The 23,104-nt window shown below is 36.1% G+C and overlaps 1 protein-coding gene across 1 annotated transcript; it reads right to left on the bottom strand.

The window, feature by feature from the left end:
- Positions 1-2: 2 nt before the first annotated feature.
- Positions 3-22,680, bottom strand: LOC121426748. Its single transcript, XM_041623131.1, has 7 exons — positions 21,727-22,680; positions 6,810-6,998; positions 6,284-6,391; positions 5,668-5,928; positions 4,675-4,873; positions 3,636-3,778; positions 3-1,710 (listed from the first exon to the last, which is right to left on the bottom strand). Exons 4-7 carry the CDS (start codon positions 5,912-5,914, stop codon positions 1,406-1,408), a joined length of 894 nt encoding a protein of 297 aa, XP_041479065.1. The 5' UTR covers positions 5,915-5,928; positions 6,284-6,391; positions 6,810-6,998; positions 21,727-22,680; the 3' UTR covers positions 3-1,405.
- Positions 22,681-23,104: the final 424 nt, after the last annotated feature.

Below are 23,104 nucleotides of genomic sequence, written 5' to 3'. Positions count from 1 at the left end.
GGATCTGAAATATGAAACTTGGGAATAATACTAATCAAGTGACACTGATCATCCTGTGCAAGTTTCAGGTCACATGATTAAGGTGAAGGTCATTTAGGTCATTTAAAAAGTGTGACTTTATCAGAACACTTTGTTGGTGCATAAACATTCGATAATAAATAACAACAATTATTATACATTAATCTAAGAGCAACGGTCCTTCGAACATTTCTGGCGTAGATGTTGACAATTTCTAGAGGTAATTTCTTTCTCAATAATATTGAAACTCCTTTGGAGTGGTTAGACCCATTACTAAAGAAACATGCACCATTCCATTGCGATGAAGTCTCGTGTTCTAGCTCTTTCGTCCAGTAAGTTTCTTGTAAACAAACAATATCTGTCTTTTGTGCACGAAGCCACGATATAATTTTGCTTCTTTTCGTTTTATCCCACATTAAGGATATTAGATGAAGAGAAATCGAGTCATCATTCATTAATGTTGTTGATTTTGAATTGATTTCTTCCATTTCATGATCGACTTATACTTTTCCCTTTCATTCGTTATTCGCTCACAGCTTAGTGTTTTCCTTTGCACTCTACTTTTTTGCTTGTTATCTATCCTTTTAGTTTTCTTTTCGTATAATGTTTTTCCATGTTTTTGCCTGTCTGGAGCTGGAGTTTCCGGCGATAGTGGTGATTTCTCGTCGTCGCTTGAAGTCGAGCAGTGAATTCATCATCTCCATCATCATGTGTTGTACTGCGGTGAGAAGCGTATTATATTTTATATATTAGGCGTGGTGTTTCATTCTCTATAATGATACCTTGTGCCGAACTTTGTTGTGAAACGTTTTATCCTTTCCATATTTCTTGTTTTCTATTAAATTTTTATCCACCATTTATTTGACAATATATGTGCAAAGTAATTTAGAATGTAAAAATGGTATATTTATATATAATAATATAATACATAAAGATTGAAATATCAAAACCTTATAATCAAGGGCTGAAAAAGGGAGTATTAAACATCAACAGTTACATCAACAGTGTGATTTTAAATGGTGATTAATCAAGGCGATAATATAACACCAACAATATGTGATTAGGAAGGGCACTAACTACAACTTCAAGATAAATGAATTATAGGCCTACACAAAAAGGTTTGACTTTGTAATCTGATCTAGGTATAAAATTAGTATTGAGCACAGAATATTAAAAAAAATAAATTCTGGGTAATGATAATAATTATTTATAGTAATATAGAGTACTCTCCATCTTGATGAAATAATCAAAGCGATTCAAGGATTATAGGAAGAAATCCACAACAGATTAAAAACTTTGACGATGAACGTACTTAATAAAGATGCCTAAAACACTCTCATAGGAAAACAGGTATATTTTCATAAATTATTACACCGCCATGAGAACTTTAAACTGAAACCATTTCAGTTATGTAATGTATTCCTTGGAACGTAGACTGGAACCACTTCCACGGCAGAGCGGTTCCATTACTTGACTCGGCGATGTGACTCCGGAATCTACTCATCCAGAATCGAAACGACTCAAATTCGTAGGCTACAAGCCAGTCGTTCCATATTGTAAACACCATCAGCTTGAAGTTGGAAGTACGTTTCCACACCGTCTGAACCCGCTTGCCATCCAAATCTGCCATTAGGATATCTTGGGGATAGCCTTCCTCAGTTGAAAGATAGTCAGACCAAAATATCTTGCCAACTTGTAGTGAGATAGAGGCAAAAGAAAAACGAGTGGTTTTAGGATTATGTTCTAAATTCGGAGTTTAATGGCCGTCAAACATCAAAAAAGGTAGCCCCTGCAACCAAATTGCCCTTACACCTTCAGTTGTTGAAGCTTATCGGAGACCTCAGTGCACTTATTTTACAATTATACATTGAAAAGTTGGCTTTTATATACATGTATTTTGACTATGGAAAGCGGTAGACGCCATAATTCGTTACAGGTTATTCCAAACAAGCAGACACACACAAGCGTGTGAGTTGTCATATTTTATGATCAAAGTGTGTTCACCCAAAGGACTGTGCGTTTACACGTTGACGTCTTTCGCTTTCCATATAACTGAAGTCAGATAGAGGCAAAAGACAAAACGAATGGTTTTGGGATTATATTCTTCAAGGTCAAGTCAACCCCAGAAAAATGTTGATTTGAATAAATAGAGAAAAATCAAACTAGCATAATGCTGAAAACTTGATTAAAATCGGATGTAAAATAAGAAAGTTATGACATTTCAAAGTTTCGCCTATTTTTCACAAAACAGCTATATGCACAATTCAGTGGTAAGCAATCGAGAGAGTCGGTGATATCCATCACTCACTATTTATTTGTTTTTTTTTTTATTGTTTGAATTATACAATATTTTATTTTTTACCAATTTGACATCAAGGGCCAACTATTGCAATGGTAATGCCACATGTTCAGGGTGAAATAAAACTTTGATTTTCAGGACAATGAGGAGAAAATTAGAATATTTCATATTTCATATAATACAATACAAAAGAAATAGTGAGTAATGTCATCAGTCCCCTCATTTGTATACCGACCAGGATGTGAAATTAAGCGAAACTTTGAATCCTTACTATAATTTGGCTAATCTTGTGTGTCCTTCCGTTTGTTTGACGCAGCTTTTTTCCGTGGTTTTCCACTCAATGGAGCTGGAATTTTTTCTAAACATGGTCAAATTGTTCACAGATTGTCATGAGGGGGTTGTTTGTGGTATTTTGGTCGCATTATTTAAAGTTTTTTTTACAATTCGTAACTTTTTGGCATTCCTTTTCGCAGCCCTGAGTATAGCTTCGAAGTTCCCAGTCCCTTTTACCTCTCTAGGGTCAGCGAAATACAAAGCATTCATGCCATCATGCCGACTGTCGACCGGGTATGGTACGGTACGGTACGTACTTACTCATGCGCTGGCTGCATGCATATATGCATGTGTGCGCTCTGCTGAACGTAAACAATGTGTGAATAGGCAGTCTAGCTGTACATACAAGATTGTCACCCCCTCCCCTCCCCCACACACTTTGATAAAGAAAAATGACTCCTACCCCCTGTGCTGCCACGGGTAATTGCTGCTAGTTGTCATAACTTTCTTATTTTACATCCGATTTTGGTGAAATTTTCAGTGTTGCGCTTGTTAGATTTTTATCTTTTTATTCAAATGAACTTTTTGTTGCGGTTGACTTGTCCTTTAATCTAAGGTTTAATGGTCGTCTAACGTTAAAAAAAAATGATTTTATACACAAAGTGCACTTACACCTTCAGCTGTTGATGGGTAGTAATGGGTCTAACCACTCCAAAGGGGTTTCAATATTATTGAGAAAGAAATTACCTCTAGAACAACAGCTGTTCAGCTGTTATCTGAGACCCCAGTGCATTTATTTTACGATTACATATTGAAAGGTTGACTTTTATATATTTTGACTATGGAAAGCGGTAGACGCCATAGTTCGTTCCGGGAGTTCGTTACAGGATTTTCCAAACAAAGCAATTACTAGCGCGTGAGTTGTCATATTAATCAAAGTGTGCTAAACCTACGGACTTTGCGTTTACTGCAAAGGCCGATTTCAATATCAAATCTTTGTCAAACGACGTCCTACAGATTTGGCAAATTGAATCCTTGTACCTACTTTTATCTTCCACGACGAGACTGCATCTAGCTACTCCTGCTGGATATTTTTCCTCGGAAAATAAATGAACACGGTCAGCAGTGTTCATACAATCGTCTACGGTGCAGCTCATTATCCCTTTCGAATCTATCCAGAAAAGTAATCTGTAATGAAAGAATACAAGAGCCGGAATAGCGTTTTCTTTTTAAATCACTGAGATAAGCACGAGTATTCTTTCACTCCAATGACTGAATGTGAATTACAGGGCATGACTCCAGTGTTCCATCTTACAAAGACTTACGATTAATCCACTCAACCTTAAAGGTCGAGTCCACCTCAGAGAAATGTAGATTTTAATCAAAATAAAAAAAATCAGACAAGCATAATGCTGAAAATTTCATCAAAATTGGATGTAAAATAAGTTATGACATTTTAAAGTTTCGCTTACTTTTTCACAAAATAATTATATGCACAAATTAGTCACATGCAAATGAAAAAATCGATGATGTCCCTCACTCACTATGTCTTTTGTTTTTTATTGTTTGAATAATACAATATTTAATTTTTTACAGATTTGACAATAAGGACCAACTTGACTGAATCATAAAATGTTAAACAATGGTCATTCCACATGTTCAGTGAAAAATGAAACTTTGTTTCATATGACAATGAGGAGAAAATTAGAATATTTTATAGATTACGAAATGAATAGTTAAAAATGTCATAACTTTCTTGTTTTACATCCGACTTTGATGAAATTTTCAGTGCTATTCATGTTTCATTCTCCTCTTTTTTATTCAAATGAACTTTTTGATGGGATGGATTTGTCTTTCAACTTCATGGAAATCCAACTATGTCACATTTTTTCTCCTAGAAATTTGCACAATGTTCTTTGAAACCAAAGGGGAAGCACACCAATTTGTCACGACAACGATGGATGCACGAATATACATCATTACCTAGAAATCAAATGCATTTTAGATGTTGGCGTTGCTGGCTTTCCATAGTAAGGTTGTGGATGAATCGAAACAACGAAATAGAAATCGGAGATGGCGCATACCTACGGATGTGTGAAATGGCCATGACGAATGGACCAGGATGAATAGGAGTATCCTCTGGTGTAGGCCTAGTGTTGAGGATTCCATGGTAGATTGTCTCCTCATGTAGCATATCCGGAAGCTGGTGGCGCGTTATGAGACCGGAGTCGCTGTTACCCAGATATAACCAGGTAGAATTGTTGCCAAGCAATATACTCCTTCCTTTGACAAAAATAGAAACATAAAATATTCAGAATTCGCCAAGTGATATGGCGAAGTCAGTACAAGCAGTTGGGATAAAAATGGTAAGGAAAGTGCACATGCCCCGTGGGGGTGGGAGGGGTGTCAAAAATTATTCGACGAAAAAGTTCTTCCGAAATTGATTGGGGCCTCTTCCTTTCTTTTTTTTGTAGTTGTCAGATTTAGCCCCCCTTCTGGTAAACCCCTGCTTAAAGCCTTTTTAGTTGGTCGGTAGCCCCTTTCACCATCTGCTCTGCATCAATGGTGTTGCCGCCACTTGTTGCTCTTTTGCGAGACCGTGTCCACTCTGTCTCTGGGTAGCCCCTGTAACTTATCTTGTATTATGAATTTAGATGTCGCGTTCGCACCCTGAAGGAAAATGCCACTACTGGATTGTAGCGGGACCAGGGTTCAGTTTCATAAAGGACTTGCGACTGTGGTAACTTTGCCATTATGACAACTACCATGGTAACAGGGCTCAGCAGCCATTCAGAATCAAGGTTGCCGTGATAGCTGCCATAATGGCAAAGTTACGACAGTCATATGAAACAGGCCCCAGGACGGTCTCCCTTAGACTCACAGAAAGCAAGTTTGAATACGGTCCATTACAAAATGCAAAGACCACGACTAAAAATAAACATATAATTTCTGCGGTGGGTCTCCGCACTTTTTCCTCGGGATAATGGACCATGAGCATAATTTGAACAAAGAGCAAATCCAGCCTGTTGTAAGAAATTTCACATTGAAAAAAATGGTAGAAGGCCCCAAAAAATTACCTTTTCCGGGATACATTTCGGTGAAGTTGTTGAAACGCTCAAAGTGGCCAGAAGCCCTTGGTCGGCCACGGTAGAAGACATCATTCGCCGCAACGTAGACCAGATCATTCAGGCGATCGTAGACCGTGTAAAATTTGTATTGCACTATCATTGGATCGGGAGGAGCTATCAGTATCTCGTGTTCTAACTCAAATGTCGGCATCTTGAACAACAAGAGCTTTCCTTCATTGTCGAGAATCCCACCCATTTTCCCGTTTTTCTCTGCATTAACATAAATGATACAAGGGTTTTACTTCGTCTGTTTCTAATATTACCACGGGTATAAAGAGGAAAATGTTATCATAAAAAATAATGAATTCGATATAGAAATGTGAAACTTATGATGATTATCATGATAATGATAAGACTAGTAATCAACACTGAGCAGTGGCGTTATTAGCTATTATATTTGACGAGGTTAGCATGGTTAGTAAGCGAACCATTTTGTTAAGCCTTTTCTAATGAAAATTTTGTCATACCATCCAGAAAATAATATCATACTTTCATTTTTTCAACAAAAAAAGATGATGAAAAAGTTCAAGAACAAGAATTTGACGAGAAATATCTAATAACTTACGACACTCGTCACCGTAGTAACCGAAAGCACAGTCGCAATCGTATCCCTGGTTGTACGGATGTGCGTAGCACTCCTTGGCTTGACTGCAGGGGTTTGATGAACATGGATCTGTTGGTTGGATTAGCAAAAACAAAACAATACAAAAAAGCAAAGAAAAGCAAATACATACAATCTTTACAATATAAAACACACACGAAATGCTTCGGTTGCAGTGCCAAACTTTCGGAAGTATGGAAGGCCAATGAATACCCATCTCATGTAATGTGCTCGGGGAAGTGCAAATGACAGCCGCCCTCAATCATGCTTATCGTACGTATTCACCTTTCAACCAATCAGCGCACTCCTTTTTTAAAAAGTACTGTGGACACAATTAGTATACACTATGGCGTCATTGGTCCTTCCATACATGTCCATATCATAATAATTATTTTAGTCATAGAAAGCAAGAGGGCCTATATCAATCTCTTTTAAGGGATTGCCCTTGCCTCCTGCGTAATCTATATGATCATATTAGTCAAGTATATACCTTTGTCAGGAGCACAATAAACGATGGATGTGGTGGTGGTTCTTTCCTGGTTTCGTTTGAAGACAGAACTTGTATTGACAAGGGTTCCTTGAACCAGTACCCCATCCTCAAGCCTTAAGTACCGGCAGCTTTGACACTCAGAGGTCCTAAGTGTCGACTTTAGCCGAGTCCCTCCGATAGTCGTGGAAGCTTGAAAAAGATAGGTAACAATGGCGGAATAGATAATCACAAAAAGGATACACTTGAAAGAACAATAAAATTAAAAAATCTCTTACTGAGGATTGTGGTCTCCATGCTATCGGTCTGTAACCTCCTGAAATCATTAGGGAGCAACCTTTCCAGAAAAATTACTTATGTTGATACATTTGGAATAGGACAGTTGAGAGATCACTGAAAATCATCTGGTATGCTGCCAAAGATCTCTGGAAGACTGTCAGAGAGACCACTGAAAGAACTTTGAAAGACCAAGACAATACCCCCTTGATCCGAGACGGTAAACTCTGAATTACATTTCTTGTCTAGCGGAGATTGTACACTAGTCCTATACAGCGATCTTTCAATAGAAATCTAATGGTCTTTTATGGAACATGATTTTTCGAAAATCTTTTTTTTTCAGACTTTCCCTTGTCTTTCAATGACTTTTAAGGATCTCTCGGCAGTCTGTTAGTGATTTCGACAAAAAAATTGAGAGATTGTCGAAAGATCGTGGAAAGACTAACAGGGCAATTCAATGCTTTTTTTTATCTCTGTTTTTTTTCTCTTATAGCTCTATTTTTCATTTCTATTTTAAAAGATAATCGAGTCAAGTTAAGCCTTGGTCCTAGCAATTGGTCCACTTCTGGTACTACTGGAGGATCACAATCGATCAAGAATATGCTCCTTTAATTTCATGTAAATGAGATGACAAATGTTGTCCGAAATGTCCAGCCTCGACAACAAAACACTGAACATGTTGAATCGGCCAAGAAGTCCTTTGGAAGCTCACCATTGTGATCGAGAGTGCTTAAAGACCACTGAAAAAACATTTTCCTGAAAACCCGCTGAGCGACTGTTTTTTTTTAACTGTCTGCAAGCCTATGGAGAATTATATGAGTTAAAGAGTAATATAGCGTTACAAGACCTATACCCCTATTTTTCTTTTCCGTTCGTCTCTCCTCATTTTCTTCCTCTTTTCCCCCTCTTACATGTCACATTTCCTTCTTTTTCAATACTTCAAAATCATAGGGTAGTTTGCCCCCCTTATAGCAGCACGTTGAGCATAATCAAAGTCAAACGAAACATTATTGATCATACTTACCCGTCACAATGACCACCGTGACGAAATATAAGTGTTCCAATCCCAGAAGACCAGCAAACATAACTGCAGTTGATTGGTAGGCCTACTTCAGTGAACTTTGAGTAAAGTAATGCGTTCCGTCTTAACTGGCTAATCTAATTCTTATAGATTTTGCGCTTGATGCTAACACCGCAAGTGTTGAGTGCGATTCATCCCAAACTTCAAAATAGCATTTGACTATAAGCAAGTCCGTAGTTCCTTTCTGCGCATGATCAAAAGATTCTACGCATGATCAAAGGAAGGTCATTGTACTCAAGTGACATGGTGCTTTAAAATCTAATGAGATAAGCACCAACTTTGATGTCTTGATTATTCATATATTCTTTTGAATAGTGGTATTCATTTACTTCCACACAAAACAACAATGCGTCCATGAACGACTGGTATTTCACAGTTTGCCTAGCACACTGTGCAACATGCTATGATATGCATTCAAAGTAGGAATGCAACAAATACCTTCATAAAGTGTTCGTTGGTGTGCTATTCTAGTCACCTGGGCTTTTCAATTTCTTCATCCTGCTATGTAAGGCAAGCTTACGTAATATCTTACTTTGAAATCTGACTATCATAATGAAAGAAATGAAAGGTCATTTGACCAAAATTGTCCATGAAGTAACTACGAACTGGTCTATTACACTGGCCACTAAGAAGAATGGTCAAACTCTTTAAACTATATAACTCAGGGCAGAAATTTTGTCACCGCCCATAAAAGCTTACAATTGATTTGGAACAACAGTTCTAATTGGTCAGCATTTTGAACACGATACGCTTGCGATAAAAAATATTGACCGGCCACTAGGACGTCACTAAATGGGAGTTGTGCTCAAGTATAGGAAATAAAAGAGATAAGATAGGGAGAAGAAAAAAAGAAGAAAAGGTAGAGTATGAGAAATGAAGAGGTGGGCCGCGAAACACTATAACACCCCTCTTATTAACTTGGAAGAAAAAAGCACTAGCGAAAGGTCGTCTCACCCCCTCTCCCTCTTGAAATATCCCGGTGTTGCCCCCGACGGACAATGCCGGATTCAATGGTTACTACTTACGTGTTCCGAGGCCTATATCACGTTTTCCTGATTTAATAGCTGTAAGAACCTTGGCTCCGCGTAGATTAAATTTGAAGATTGAAATCAGACTCGTTATAGATTATTAATAATCATTTGTAATATGATGACGTCTTCTTATCAACGATGCCTTGACGTTTACCAGTAACAAGGCAAGTTTAACGAAGTAAAGGCCTGGTCACACCGCCCGAGCGTTGTTGGAGCGATAGGGAGAGAGGGTCGAATTTTTCTCGCAAAGTTGGGGAAAAAAAATCAAAAATCGAAAATCGAAAACAAAATAAAAACAATAATAATAAAATACCATTTTTAGCTCGCTCGCTTCGCTTATTCACTAATTTGTCAATTAGTTAGCTATACATCCAAATGAAAAGACAGCACTTCACATTTCTTCGACATCTTTTATTCTCTGTCCTTGATTTCGTTTTATCATAATGCAGAAAGGGACTTCATTGTAATCCACCTTTTTTCAGAACTTATTCATTAAACTTAAGTTAGAGCCGTAAATACACAACTGGCAACACCTTTTTTGGGGTAAAAGATACCTCTTTTGTTCATGTTCTCCCCCTTAACGTTTTTGTGTCCACCTAGAAGTTGTAACTTTGCACGTTTTATGCTGCGTTGATTTTACGTTCAATGGTGCAATTCGAATTGTAGCTTTGTAACTATAAAAATACATGTGGACTGTAAAAAAAAAAGCCCGGTGTTAATTTAACACCGGCCTGGTATCTACATCGGTCCACACCAGTGTTGAAACACCGGTTTGGTGTTAGGCTAACAACAGTCTGGCATTTAAAGGTCAAGTCCACCTCAGAAATAAGTTGATTTGAATCAATAGAGAAAGATCAGACAAGCACAATGCTGAAAATTTCATCAAAATTGGATGTAAAATAAAAAAGTTATGACATTTCAAAGTTTCGCTTATTTTCAACAAAATAGTTATGTGAACGAGCCAGTTACACCCAAATGAGAGAGTTGACGATGTCACTCATTCACTATTTCTTTTGCTTTTATTGTTTGAATTATGAAATATTTCAATTTTTATGAATTTGACGATTAGGACCTCCTTGCCTGAAGCACAAAATGATAAAATAATGGAATTCCACATGTTCAGGGAGGAATGAAACTTCATTTCACATGACAATGACGAAAAAATAACAATATTTCATATTTTATATAATAAAATACAAAAGAAATAGTGAGTGAGTGATGTCATCAACTCTCTCATTTCGATGTAACAGGCTCGTTCATATAACTATTTTGTTGAAAATAAGTGAAACTTTAAAATGCCATAACTTTCTTATTTTACATCCGATTTTGATAAAATTTTCATTGTTATGTTTGCTGAATTTTTCTCTTTATTCAAATCAAGTTTTTGTTGGGGTGGACTTGTCCTTTAAGTACAAACAATTAGTGTTATCGGTTTGATTGTTAAAGGATAAGTCCACCCCAACAAAAAGTTGATTTGATTAAAAAGAGAAAAATCCAACAAGCATAACACTGAAAATTCCATCAAAATCGGATGTAAAATAAGAAAGTTATGACATTTTAAAGCTTCGCTTAATTTCACAAAAAAGTCATATGCATATCCTGGTCGGTATGCAAATGAGAAGACTGATGACATCATTCACTCACTATTTTTTGTGTCTTATTATATATATGAAAGATTCTAACTTTGTCCTCATTGTCAAGTGAAACAACGATTAATTCCTCCCTGAACATGTGTAATTAGCATTGTGTAATACATATGGTTCAATCAAGTTGGTCCTTATTTTCAAATATGTCAAATATGAAATATTGTATGATTCAAACAATTAAAAAAAGAAAGGGCAAGGGAGGGACATCATTGCCCGTCTCGTTTGCATGTCACTGAGCTGTGCATATCATTGTTTGTGAAAAATAAGCGAAACTTTAAAATAACTTTCATAACTTTCTTTTTTTACATCCGATTTGATGAAATTTTCAGCCTTATGCTAGTTTGATTTTTCTCTTTTTATTCAAGCCAACATTTTTCTGGGGTGGACTTTACCTTTAACTGGTGTTGTTTCGACGCTTCTATGTAGACCGATATAGATTTCAGGATGGTATTAAGTTAACACCGGCGTTTTTGCAATGTAGATAAAGCCATTAAGGTGATCTTCGGAAGACGCTATTCTCACACAGATAGCTCCATGGTTGAATCGCTAGTGAATCGTTCTGTCACGCTCTGGCTTGGATACCATTATAAAACGTGACCGTTATTGAATTATTTTGTGGTTTTCATCACGGTTTCAATCTTATGCTTGTAAGGAAAAGGAGGAAGAGGGGGAGGGGGGGGGGGGTTAAAGCTAGTTAGCTTGAACGAAAAAAGCAAAATAAATATGATCAATGAAGATTGAGACGAATAATTGAACCAACAATGGGAGAGTTACCAGCAAATCAATGGAGATCTTTGCACTCGCAATGAGAACAAGAATTGTTATGTCACACATAAGAACTTTCTACTTCGTACGCCATGTACATCGAAAATATACTCCGAAGATACGTTTTTGCTCGTTCTTACGTGCATGTGTACAACAATTTTTGTCTATGATATATTTTTGAAACATCTTTGTAAAACCTCTGGGTCCCGTCTTTTTTTAAGAAGAGTTGAGATTGGCCAAAATCAACCACTACTATGGAAAGCCAGCAACGTCAACATCTAAAATCCATGTTTCTTCAAAATATGTTCTAGATTTTCTGTCTTTTCATATATTCATTGTTTTCTCGTAATTTCAGTGTGCTTCGCTTTGTTTACAAAGGACAATGATCACATTTCCTGTAAAGAAAATGACACTGATGTATTTCCATACAGATGAGGTTGAGTTGATTAATCTTAACTCTTTGTAAGACGGGACCAGGATGCACTGCAAAAACTCTGGTGTTGATTTAACACCAGCCCGGAATCTAGGTATGTCCACACCAGAGAAGTGTTAAACAACACCAGTCTCGTTTTGGTCTAACACCAGATAGATGTTTGTACAATACCAATTAGCATGGTTAGTATTAAAACAGCATCGGTTTGATTTCAAACTGGTGTTGTTTCAATACTTCTCTGGTGTTGAATCAACACCGGAGTTCTTGCAATGTGTACGGCACGTACGGATTGACTTTAAATTGGCAAATTCAATAAAATATGTACAAAATTAACGAAGACGCTATTCAAGTGTGGCATCATATTCATCTCTGTCGCATCGCAATTGGGAGGAAGTCTGTATTCTTGATCTTAACATTCAAATGCCTCTATAACTTTATTATACTTTATTTTATTTTCGGACTTCTCTGATTTCATTTCCTTTATATTCTCATGTAGATTTGCTTTGCTCTATTTCTTCTGCCCTTATCTTCTCTATTTTCTCTTCTGTCCATCTCATCTGTTGCCTTTTTTATTCTCAAACAGTTTGGGCAATACATATTTCAACGGTTATGATTGTTGTCAAATGTGTAATATGTACTACACTGCAAAAACTCCGGTGTTGATTTAACACCAGCCTGGAATCTATATATATATCCACACCAGAGAAGTGTTAAACAACACCGGTTTTGGTATTGTCTAACACCAGATAGGTGTTTATACAACACCAATTTGTATTAAAACAGCATCGGTTTGATTCCAAACTGGTGTTGTTTCAATACTTCTCTGGTCTGGACATATTTAGATTCCGAGCTAGTGTTAAATCAACACAGGAGTTTTTGCAGTGTAGTATGTCAACACATGTGTGTATTCACTTATATATATATATATATATATATATACACACAGAGCGTCCCCCCAAAAACTATACACTTTTGAAATGGCTGCCAAATAAAAAAATGTAGCACTTTGGGGGAAAAGACTTATAGATATGGAAAGCCAAAAAAGTCAACTTTTAAATGACACCAAAAAGTTGGAAAACTATTCATGCTTGAGCGAGCACTGCCCACTGAAACAAAGGGTATGAAAATTAGGGTGGGCTGGAATTAGCCTTCCAATTTCTTTCAGGTGTTTTTGTATGGTACTTGCAAAGTTGAGGGTTATTTGGTAAATTAAAGATCAGTTGTGATCAGTTTGTTGTTTGTGAAAATTTAATGCATTATTAAATTGAAATTTAATGCATGAATGATCATGAATTGCAATTTTAAGTATAGCAATTTGTCTTTATCATGTGGATCTCAACAATGTGTTCATGAGAGTCAGGAGAAGAGGGGGTAAGATAGGACTGAAGTAGGTGAAGTACGTTGATGGGATAAAAGTCAACATAACATTTAGCTACCCCTCTCTCCATGTCACCCCCCCACTTCTCTCCTCCTGAGAGACTAACCTCGGCTAAGCTGGGCAGGAATTAGCCTTACAGTTTTTTTGAGCGGTTAGTCCTTTGGCACTTGCTAAGCTAAATTAATGAGTGAGATAAGTTTTGGTTTCTTAGGCAAATTTCACGAGTTACCGAAGTGAAATTTAATGCATGAGTGACAGGAATTGTAATTTTATGTATTCATCTTGTGGACCTCAGAAGTGTGTTCGTGAGAGTCAGAGTCATGTGATGGTACCTGTTACAAGCAAGAGGGCAAGATATGCTAAGATAAAAGGGCATTCCTCTTCTTTTTGTCCTTGTTAAAAATTAAAAGTCATAATTATGTACCCTTCCCTCTCCACTTCCATTTCCAGCCCCCCCCCCCTCTTTCTCAGTCTCACCTCCTGGAGTGTACCCTATTCAAAACTTAACTGCCAAGTGACCGGTGGTTGATGGTCTTTTTTTTGTTGAATGATTACCGAGAAATTTAACGATTTTGATGATTAATTAAATAATTTATTGAAAAAAAAAATGCATGTTTGATTGTTTACATTGCACATTGAATGAGTTGATTTACTGATAAATTGTTGATTAAATGATTGATAGGAAAAAGTTGATGCCCCAATTCAGAATAAATAATTAAATCAACATTCTGCTCTGGACTTCACGCTTACACGACAATAGCCATCAGCCTCTCAACGGGAGGGGAGGGCGGGAAAGAGAGAGGGGGCGGAGGCGAAATGTTCTGTTGACACTTATCCCATTTAAGTCCTACCTCATCCCCTATTCTCCCGACTCCCATGAACACATTGCTGAGATCCACATGATAAAGATCAAATGCTGCCCAAAAGAGATCCAAATGATAAAGTTGAAATGCTGCCCAAAAAGTATTCACTCATGCATTAAAATTCAATTTAATAATTTACAGAATTTGCTTAAGCAACCAAAACTCGTCACGGTTTGTCATTAATTTTTCAAAACGCCCTTAAATTTGCAAGTTCGAAAGGATTTGCCTCTCAAAAATTGACATAAATTGGAAGGCTAATTCCAGCCCACCCTAATTTTCATACCCTTTGTTTCAGTGGGCAGTGCTCGCTCAAGTATAAATAGTTTTCCAACTTTTTGGTGTCATTTTAAAGGTGACTTTATTTGCTTTCCATATATGTAAGTATTTTCCCCCAAATTGCTACATTTTTTATTTGGGAGCCATTTCAAAAGTGTATATTTTTGGGGGACGCACTGTTTATATACCTAAGAGCAAATTTTGTGTATTTCTTTTTAAATACATGACAATAAATCATCTTGAATATTTTGATAAATAACTTTAGGATAAAGGAGGAGTATAAAGGTTTGAAATCAATGCTATAACATTTTTATCAAGATTTTACAAAATGGCCATGCACTGACATATTAAAATGGTATACGTGGAGAAAGTATTATTTGTTAATTAATTCTAAAACTTCTTGAAATCCATTATATTGCTACATACTCAATATCCTTTGTTACCACGGTAATCTAAGAAAAGGGGTTTTCTCGAAATACGGGCTAGTTTGACGGGTTTCGTTGCATGAGAGCCACGCCTACCATTTATTATTTTCTTCTTGTCCTTTATGTTGCTGTTATTGAATTGAACTGAGTTTTATTGATTGGTAAATAATTTTATGACCATTATTAACACTGGACTGATCAGTTATATTTTTATATGAATCTTGACGCCATGCATTATTAATGGGATATTCGATTTTTATTCGGAGTCAATGCACTGCTACTCAGGAAAATTCACAAACAAACGAAATAGAGAAAGGCGCTGGTTTTCTTATAAAGAACAGAACAATTGTTGACAATTATTTGTAGTACCGCTACAATAACATAAAAAGCCTCTGATATGTAAACGAGATTTTTATCTGTCTCTGCACTTTCTTTTTAGTCTAAAGATTCTTTCAATGTCGAAGAGACCGTCGACCCCCTTTTTAGAGAAAGGTCCTTTGAACCAAAGATACTACTAGGGGAAGATCGGATACTTCGGCGATTTTTTGAAACGCTCGATAAATGCTGATAGGGAAGGGCGCCCATTAGCGTTGAGTAAGTAAACCTTCGCATATTGGCACGCGACTGTGTATAAAACATATGGGGGAAATGAGAGAGTGGAGTTTGGAGAGGGCTCAAGGGTGGCTCGTGAAAATATTTCCACATTTTCTTACCAAGAAACATCTGAAATATATTCATCTCAAATGTAAGGGGGAAAAATTGAAGAAAAAAAAATTTGAAATGTAAAAATAGTCCATCCCTTCAACCCTTCACCATTTCTCTCATATGTTTTGTACACAACCATCTCGCGATACGTACGCAAAGGTAAAAAAGGTTACTTACTCAACGCTGTAGGGCGCTCTTCCAGAGCGTTTCCTTTCCACAGAGATACGATCTTACGTATACGTAAGCTCCCGAAGGGAGCTAGAGAGGGAACTCTTTTTTCTTCTCCCATAGGTTTTGTACACAGCCAACATGGCTGCCGGCGGACAATTTGAATGTTGATTTTGGAGGGTCAATGTTTAATTCATGAAATGACGTCAAATTACGCAAAATGCACTTCTATGATTGGCTAAGACGCTAATGTTTTTTTCCTTCCCACAATTCCCCACGAGATCTGTGCGAAGTGTTGTTCTTTTGGACTCTGCGAATTTCCAGTTTCTACAACGAAATGGCTCGACTAATCATCTGTTTATAGAATTGATGTTCGAAATCGTGATTTCTGAGTGAACTTCATTGCAGCAGAAAATCTTGGAGGGAACATCAATATTAATCTAATGACATTCCATAAGAATAAAAGTTAGCTAAGTTTATTTTCTTGTTTTGATCTCACTTGCAAAGGTGATGTGTTTGCGGGGGTTCGGGGCCCATCCCGTATTTACTTTACTACGTAAACCTCCATTTCCATGCACTCCCATTTCTTTTCCCTGACTTCCAAATAAATCATCTATCAGTGAGTTTCTCAAAAAAATAGGCCTAACTTACCATTTGTCGTAGATCTAGACCTTCATCGGAATACTTCATGTAGGCAAAAAGTAAACCTGTATTTCAGCTTTATTGTCAATTATCAGTGGTAGATGTGGACTTGTTTCCGACCTCTTGTTTTAGTAAGGACAAACTGTCGATTTTGGCCAGAGCGAGATCCGGCCTTGATATTGCCGGTGCTAGCCGGCTAGCGAGATTGTCGATGTAGTCATGGGGTATGAAAATAGCGGGGACGGACTAGGCCCAAAGGTAAACTTCAAGATTGAAAGTTGAAGATTAGGCCTAGTCCGTCCACGCTATTTCATCTTCATATTGATTCAGCAGCTTCTTTTATTCAGAAACCTTTTACTTCAGAGTAATCATGACTGAAATCCAATTGATTTACTGTTAGATTTGAATGAAATGGCTTAGGCCTAGACGTAAATCAAGTTTCTATTTGAACAGGATGCCCTGGGCCTGGCCTGGGGTGGTATTCTGAAAACGTTTTTAGTACATAATTACTACTCCATTCAAATGTGATGTGTTTCTTTAGTTATATACAGGACCAGCATAGTCGGATAGACCAGGTCCTGATTCAGCTATACAGCTGGAGCAATATATGGTTGGAATCATTTTACTTTAATAAACATGTCGGGTACCTGGTATGCTTATGCCTCTCTGTAAAACTTTATGATACTATACAGAGAGAATGAAGTTTTTGGACCAGATAATTCAGTTTGGATTATTCATGGGCCAATGATATGGGCAGCTGGAAATTTTTTAAATATTGTTTAAGAAGAGTAGTTTTATTTATCTCCTCTAATGTAAAAAAAATGTTTATTGCAGATCCAATAGGACCAAGAACTTAGAATTTATAGACTCTATAAATCGTATATTGTGCGAAAACCAAAATTACATTCAGAAAAGCCATGTTTCCATTTTCAACATCGTGGCCAATCAATAATGTTTTCTCATTAATTTGAATATTCGCACTAAACTGGATCTTTATGAAATACCGTAGTTTCTGCCAAAAAGAATTCACATGTGGATAATGCTACAAAAACATGATCTAGAGTTTCAGTTTGTTTACAATGGTGACAAGTCATATCTGATGTGATATTCCATCGAACCATCGAACTAAATTCTCTTTATACAGCAAAATCCGATGCAGCAATTTGAAATTATATTGTTTAACTCTGTTATTAAATAATTTTCGAAACTTAAATTTCATCAATGTGATCCAATTATAATCTTCTGCAAGTGATAGTCTATCTTTCCAAAAATATAACACCGTTGGGTGTAAATTCTTTTTTAAATCTACAAAATATGTGTAGAATTGTTTTGTTTTTGATATTGTAATGTCAAATGAGTCACCGGTTAATTTAAATCAATTTATCATTTTGCATTCGCTAATCACCGTGATTTTCAAGCTGAGCATTGTTCAACTTATCGAACCAATATTTTGGAAAAGCGGTTTTAATTTTAGCAATATTGATACAAAGAGAATTCATCGACAGTAAGTCTGTAATACTTTCAGAGTTTTTCCATGATCAATTTTCAGTTAAATGGTGTACTTTCTATACCCTTATCGTACCATTTTCTGAAATACAATAACATGTTTTCATGTTTTATATTTGAATTATTCCATACGATTTCATTTTCAAATTGAGTTACTTCGAATATATTAAGATAGTGAAGTTCAGCCCATGAAGTAAGTCTGTATAAAATGTAGGTAATGAATATTTTTTTTTTTTACATAATTCGATCATGTCTACTGGAGAACAGTTAAATTGAATGGATAATGGGGTTACACTTCGTAATTCCGAAGGTTCTTTATTTCGAAGGTTCGTCATTCATGTCATTCCGAAACACGTAAATTGCCTATGCCTCGATGTTCGTTAATCCGAAAACGAAAAAGGGTTCGTTAATCCGACCATTTGTGGCGTCATTCCGAAAACGAAATAAGGTTCGTTGTTCCGAAGGTTCGTTTATCCGAAAACGAAATGAGAATCTTAATTCTAAAGGTTCGATAGTCCGAAAACGAAATAAGGTTCGTAATTCCGAAGGTTCGTTAATCCGAAAATTAAATAAGGTTCGTATTTCCGAAAATGAAATTAATTCATTTTGGTAACAAGAACGGTGTTGTCCTTGCAAGATAACAGGATATTATGCAATGATAAAATAACGAACGATGATACATGTGCGAAGCGCGAGCTTTATATTTTTTGTTGAAAATATGTTGGGCAATATGTTTGTGAAATTGTGATCTTCAATACAAGATGGCTATGTATGAACTATAAACTAGATAACAGCTGCGAGCAAGAAGCGCGAGCAGAAGTTTTTATTATAAGCTCTGACCTGATCTACATGTAAAAGGGACATGTTAAGGGATTTTTGCAGCTAGCCATGAAGATGATACATGTTTCAACCAAGGGCGGCGGAACGTATTTTCCGGGGGGGGGGCAAAGCCAAAAAGGTGCACTTCTATGCCTAAACGGACATTTTTGTGCAAATCATGAGATTATCATCTGTGTAATGCTGTGTGTTTTGTAGTAATTAAGTTGAGTAATGTTTTTTTAATTGATTTATGATTGATAAGATATATATTTAGGTTTTATTTTCGCGAGCAAACGTAGCGAGCATGTAGTTTGGAAAAAAAGTAAATCTGAAGTTTTTTGACTCGCATTTGTCAATTATGGACCTAATTTCTGTTAAAAGTGCATCATTGTGAGATATTGCGAGCGATTCACGAGCTCAAGCTTTGGAAATTTCATGTAGGCATAATAAGACATAATAGTAATAAGAATAATAATAATAGTAATAATGGTATTATTTACCAAGGGAAGCCACTTCAGTTCTGAAAACTGTTATTATCACGGCTTTAGCTGGGCTGCCTAGGCGCCCAAAGGAATGCATTTAATTAATTTCTTCATACCGGGTACCCAGTCACCTCACCCGGGTGACTAAATTTCTTGTTGAAGGAAATTACGCAATGGCTGGGATTAGAACCTACGACCACTATTTCATGGTCAGAAGACTGATCCACTGGGCCACAACGCCCCACATAAAAAGTTAACATTGCGAGCATTTTTTGGTAATCATGAAAAACAGATTAACATTGTTAACAAGAGGCGTAACGATCAATAAAATTTTATTAACATTTATATTCTTTATCACCATTTTTTATCATATTCATCGTTTGGGATTATTATGATCATCATTAGTATTATTTATTTTATTACCAGCAGAAGCTCCTATTAAAAATGACATCCCATCCAATACAAATCCTATTATCTGGAGGTTACTCGCACCCGACCAACACACTTAATCCCCTGCATCTTTAAACCATTTGCTTCGGCAGCATTTGCTCAGAGAAAAATCGAAATTAAGCGTATGATCCGGGCGCCTATTCTTAAATTAATACATTCTTTGGCCACAACACACACATGCATCATCGTTTGTTATTTTATCATTGCATAATATCCTGTTATCTTGCAAGAACAACACCAAAATGAATTAATTTCATTTTCGGAAATACAAACCTTATTTAATTTTCGGATTAACGAACCTTCGGATTAACGAACCTAATTTCGTTTTCGGATTAACGAACCTTCGGAATTAAGAACCTTATTTCGTTTTCGGAATAACGAACCTTCGGAATTACGAACCTCATTTCGTTTTCGGATCAACGAACCTTATTTCGTTTTCGGGTAAACGAACCTTCGGAATTACGAACCTCATTTCGTTTTCGAATTAACGAACCTTCGGAATTACGAACCTTCGGAATAACCGAACCTTCGGAATAACGAAGCTTCGGAAATACGAATGTATGCGGGATTATGGTATACCGCCTAATTTATGTAACCAAAACTCACAAATATATTTCCAGGGTGGTTCATCGCCTCTTACAATTTTTGGTAACCAAGAAAGTGTGAGTGATTTCAATCTAGAATTTATGTCAATCATATCCAAACCCCATATTGGGATGGATTAATAATGCAAACTCTTCACTTTTACTCTTTTAGAATTCCATGAATATGAATGAATTATTTTATTAAGTTCTGTGGCGTGTGATACGTCGAAACAAAACCCCAAGAATCAGACCTAGTCTAGTTTATGTGTGCACAATAAGACTGACTGGTTCAATCTGCAATTTAATAACAGAATAAACAATACTGGTATAAGCTAAATTGACAACATGTCATGGCATATATATATATATATATATATATATATATAATGTCTATAGATTTACAAACAGGCAAACAACGTTGACCGGCATTACAACTTAAATTATCCAACAAATTACCACTCATTCAATGAACAAGGTTATGATATAACCTTGTTCTCAGTTACATTTCCATGTGTGGCAAAATAATGGTGGCAATGTTTGGCTTAATTTCTCTTTTTATATGGGACAAATGTTTGATTTTCTTACACTGTCAGTTTTCATTACAGCTATTCATCATATAACTTGGCTCTTATGTAAATTTAATTCTTTAAATTATTTTTTTCTGAATCAAATATAGAGATTGAAAAATTGAAATTTTCTTGCCATATTACTTTCTACCAATAGAGGGCATACACAAAAATATGCCCAAAACTCAAGTTTTTGAGCGATCTGGTGAATACAAAAATTATTCCCAAGTTACTAATGAAAAATAAATTGTAATTGTATGGAAATCAGCAATTTTGGTCACAAAAGTGATATTTCAATGATTTTTCAAAGTGTGTGCTATGTACAGCATTGGCATACCATAGTCCTACCTGTAGATTCCCCACAGGCAGGATGGTTGCAGTGAACAAGTGCAAACTACCTTGACAAGTTTAAAGGTCATATCAAGTATAAGCATACTGTATACGTCATGTAGTACAGATCAATGCCCCTAAATTCATCCCTTTTGTACAGCAGTTTTCATAATAAAAGAAATCAATTACTACTTCAAATGCGTATCTGTTTACTTCTTTATGTTTACATGGCTTATGACAATGCAGACATCACGTGCCCGAAGGCGCCAAATTCAAGTTACATACACAACTACGTATAACGCCACGTACGCTTTCTATTACATAATGCATGCATGTACACGTATACGGCGTTTTCATAAGAACAAATTCACTCAGCTTACATAACTTTGACATATTAATTCGTAATATTTCAAACCATATTTCAGCATGCCACTCGGCTTATCTGATAATATAACTGATAAACTTAAAAAAACAACAACAACAACAATACTTACGTCATTGGGCTCGTATCACGAAATTAAAGAAATTTAACAACTAAACGGACAAGCGACACGCTTTCCATGACTGTACAAAAAAAACAATACGCCCTCAATCGGTGAATTCAAATCTAATTAAAAATAAATTTACAAAATGAAACAAAGAGAGTCATCATAAATTAGAAAATTACTAAAATCTTTATCCTGTACAAGGCAAGTTCTTTGATATAATTTTGGGGCATGATGTAGCATGTGCTTATATACAAGTAACATTTTTATAATAACTATTTTCCCATAGTATGTCAGATTTCTCATCTTCCAAAGATTTATAATACGTTTAATTTTATCTATCTTTACAGACCAATTAAGGACATTAAAGTCATTGGTATTCTTGCATAATACAAGCCCAAGGTATTTAATTGGTTCATCAGACCATCCAAAATTGCATATACCATTTGTTTTATTATGATTTATATTAAGTGGCATAACTTTGGTTTTGTTTCAATTAAGTTTTAAGCCAGAATAATCCCCGAAATTAATAACATCTTGAATTGCGACATTTCTTACCTGGACGGAATTAACAAAAAGAGCGGTGTCGTCTGCTAGCTATGAGATCTTTAATTCTTTTGAAAAATGGTTCTTTGTGGAATGGAATCTTAATACCACCGACTTTCTTTCTGTGACGTCATTACCTTAACAACTAAAACAAATAACAAAGCCGATAGAGGTCATCCTTGTCTACACCCTTGTCTATCTTAAACTGTTTTAAAATCCAACCATTATTTATTACTTTGCCTCCAGCGTTTTTATATAATACTTCAACCCATTCGATAAATGAATCTTTAAAATTTAATATTGACAGGGTTTCGAAAAGAAAGCCATGTCTCACACGAACAAAATGTTGTTTGAAGTCTAAATACCAATCCTTGTTGTTCCAAAATTTTGCAATAATCAATAACATCTTGTAAAACCTTAAGTTATCTGAGGCTGAACGCCCCTTAATATACTCGTAACCTGTTTGATTAAACGAAACCATTTTATGAATTAATCGTTGTAGTCGTTGTGACAAAACTCTCGCCAAAATCTTATGACCAGTATTTAGTAATGAGATTGGCCTCAAATTGTCTAATAATCTACTATCCCCTACTTCTCAATGGCAGTGTGAGTATACCTTGTCTTTGACCTTCTGACAACCCCCTTGAGCGTGTCCTCCATTTAGACTGTCGATTAGCAAATCTTTTATGTCTGGCCAAAAACATTTATAAAACTCCGAACTCGATCCATCGCAACCAGGTGCCTTGTTATTTTGCATTGAAAGCAAAGCTTTGAAAGCAAAGCTTTATACACTCGTTTTCGGTTACTATTTCTTCACAACTTAGTGCATCCTTCTCCTCTA

This window comes from Lytechinus variegatus, chromosome 13 (genome assembly GCF_018143015.1).
Source record: "Lytechinus variegatus isolate NC3 chromosome 13, Lvar_3.0, whole genome shotgun sequence".
NCBI classification, from domain to species: domain Eukaryota; kingdom Metazoa; phylum Echinodermata; class Echinoidea; order Temnopleuroida; family Toxopneustidae; genus Lytechinus; species Lytechinus variegatus.
This window is presented reverse-complemented; position numbering and strand designations above follow the sequence as displayed.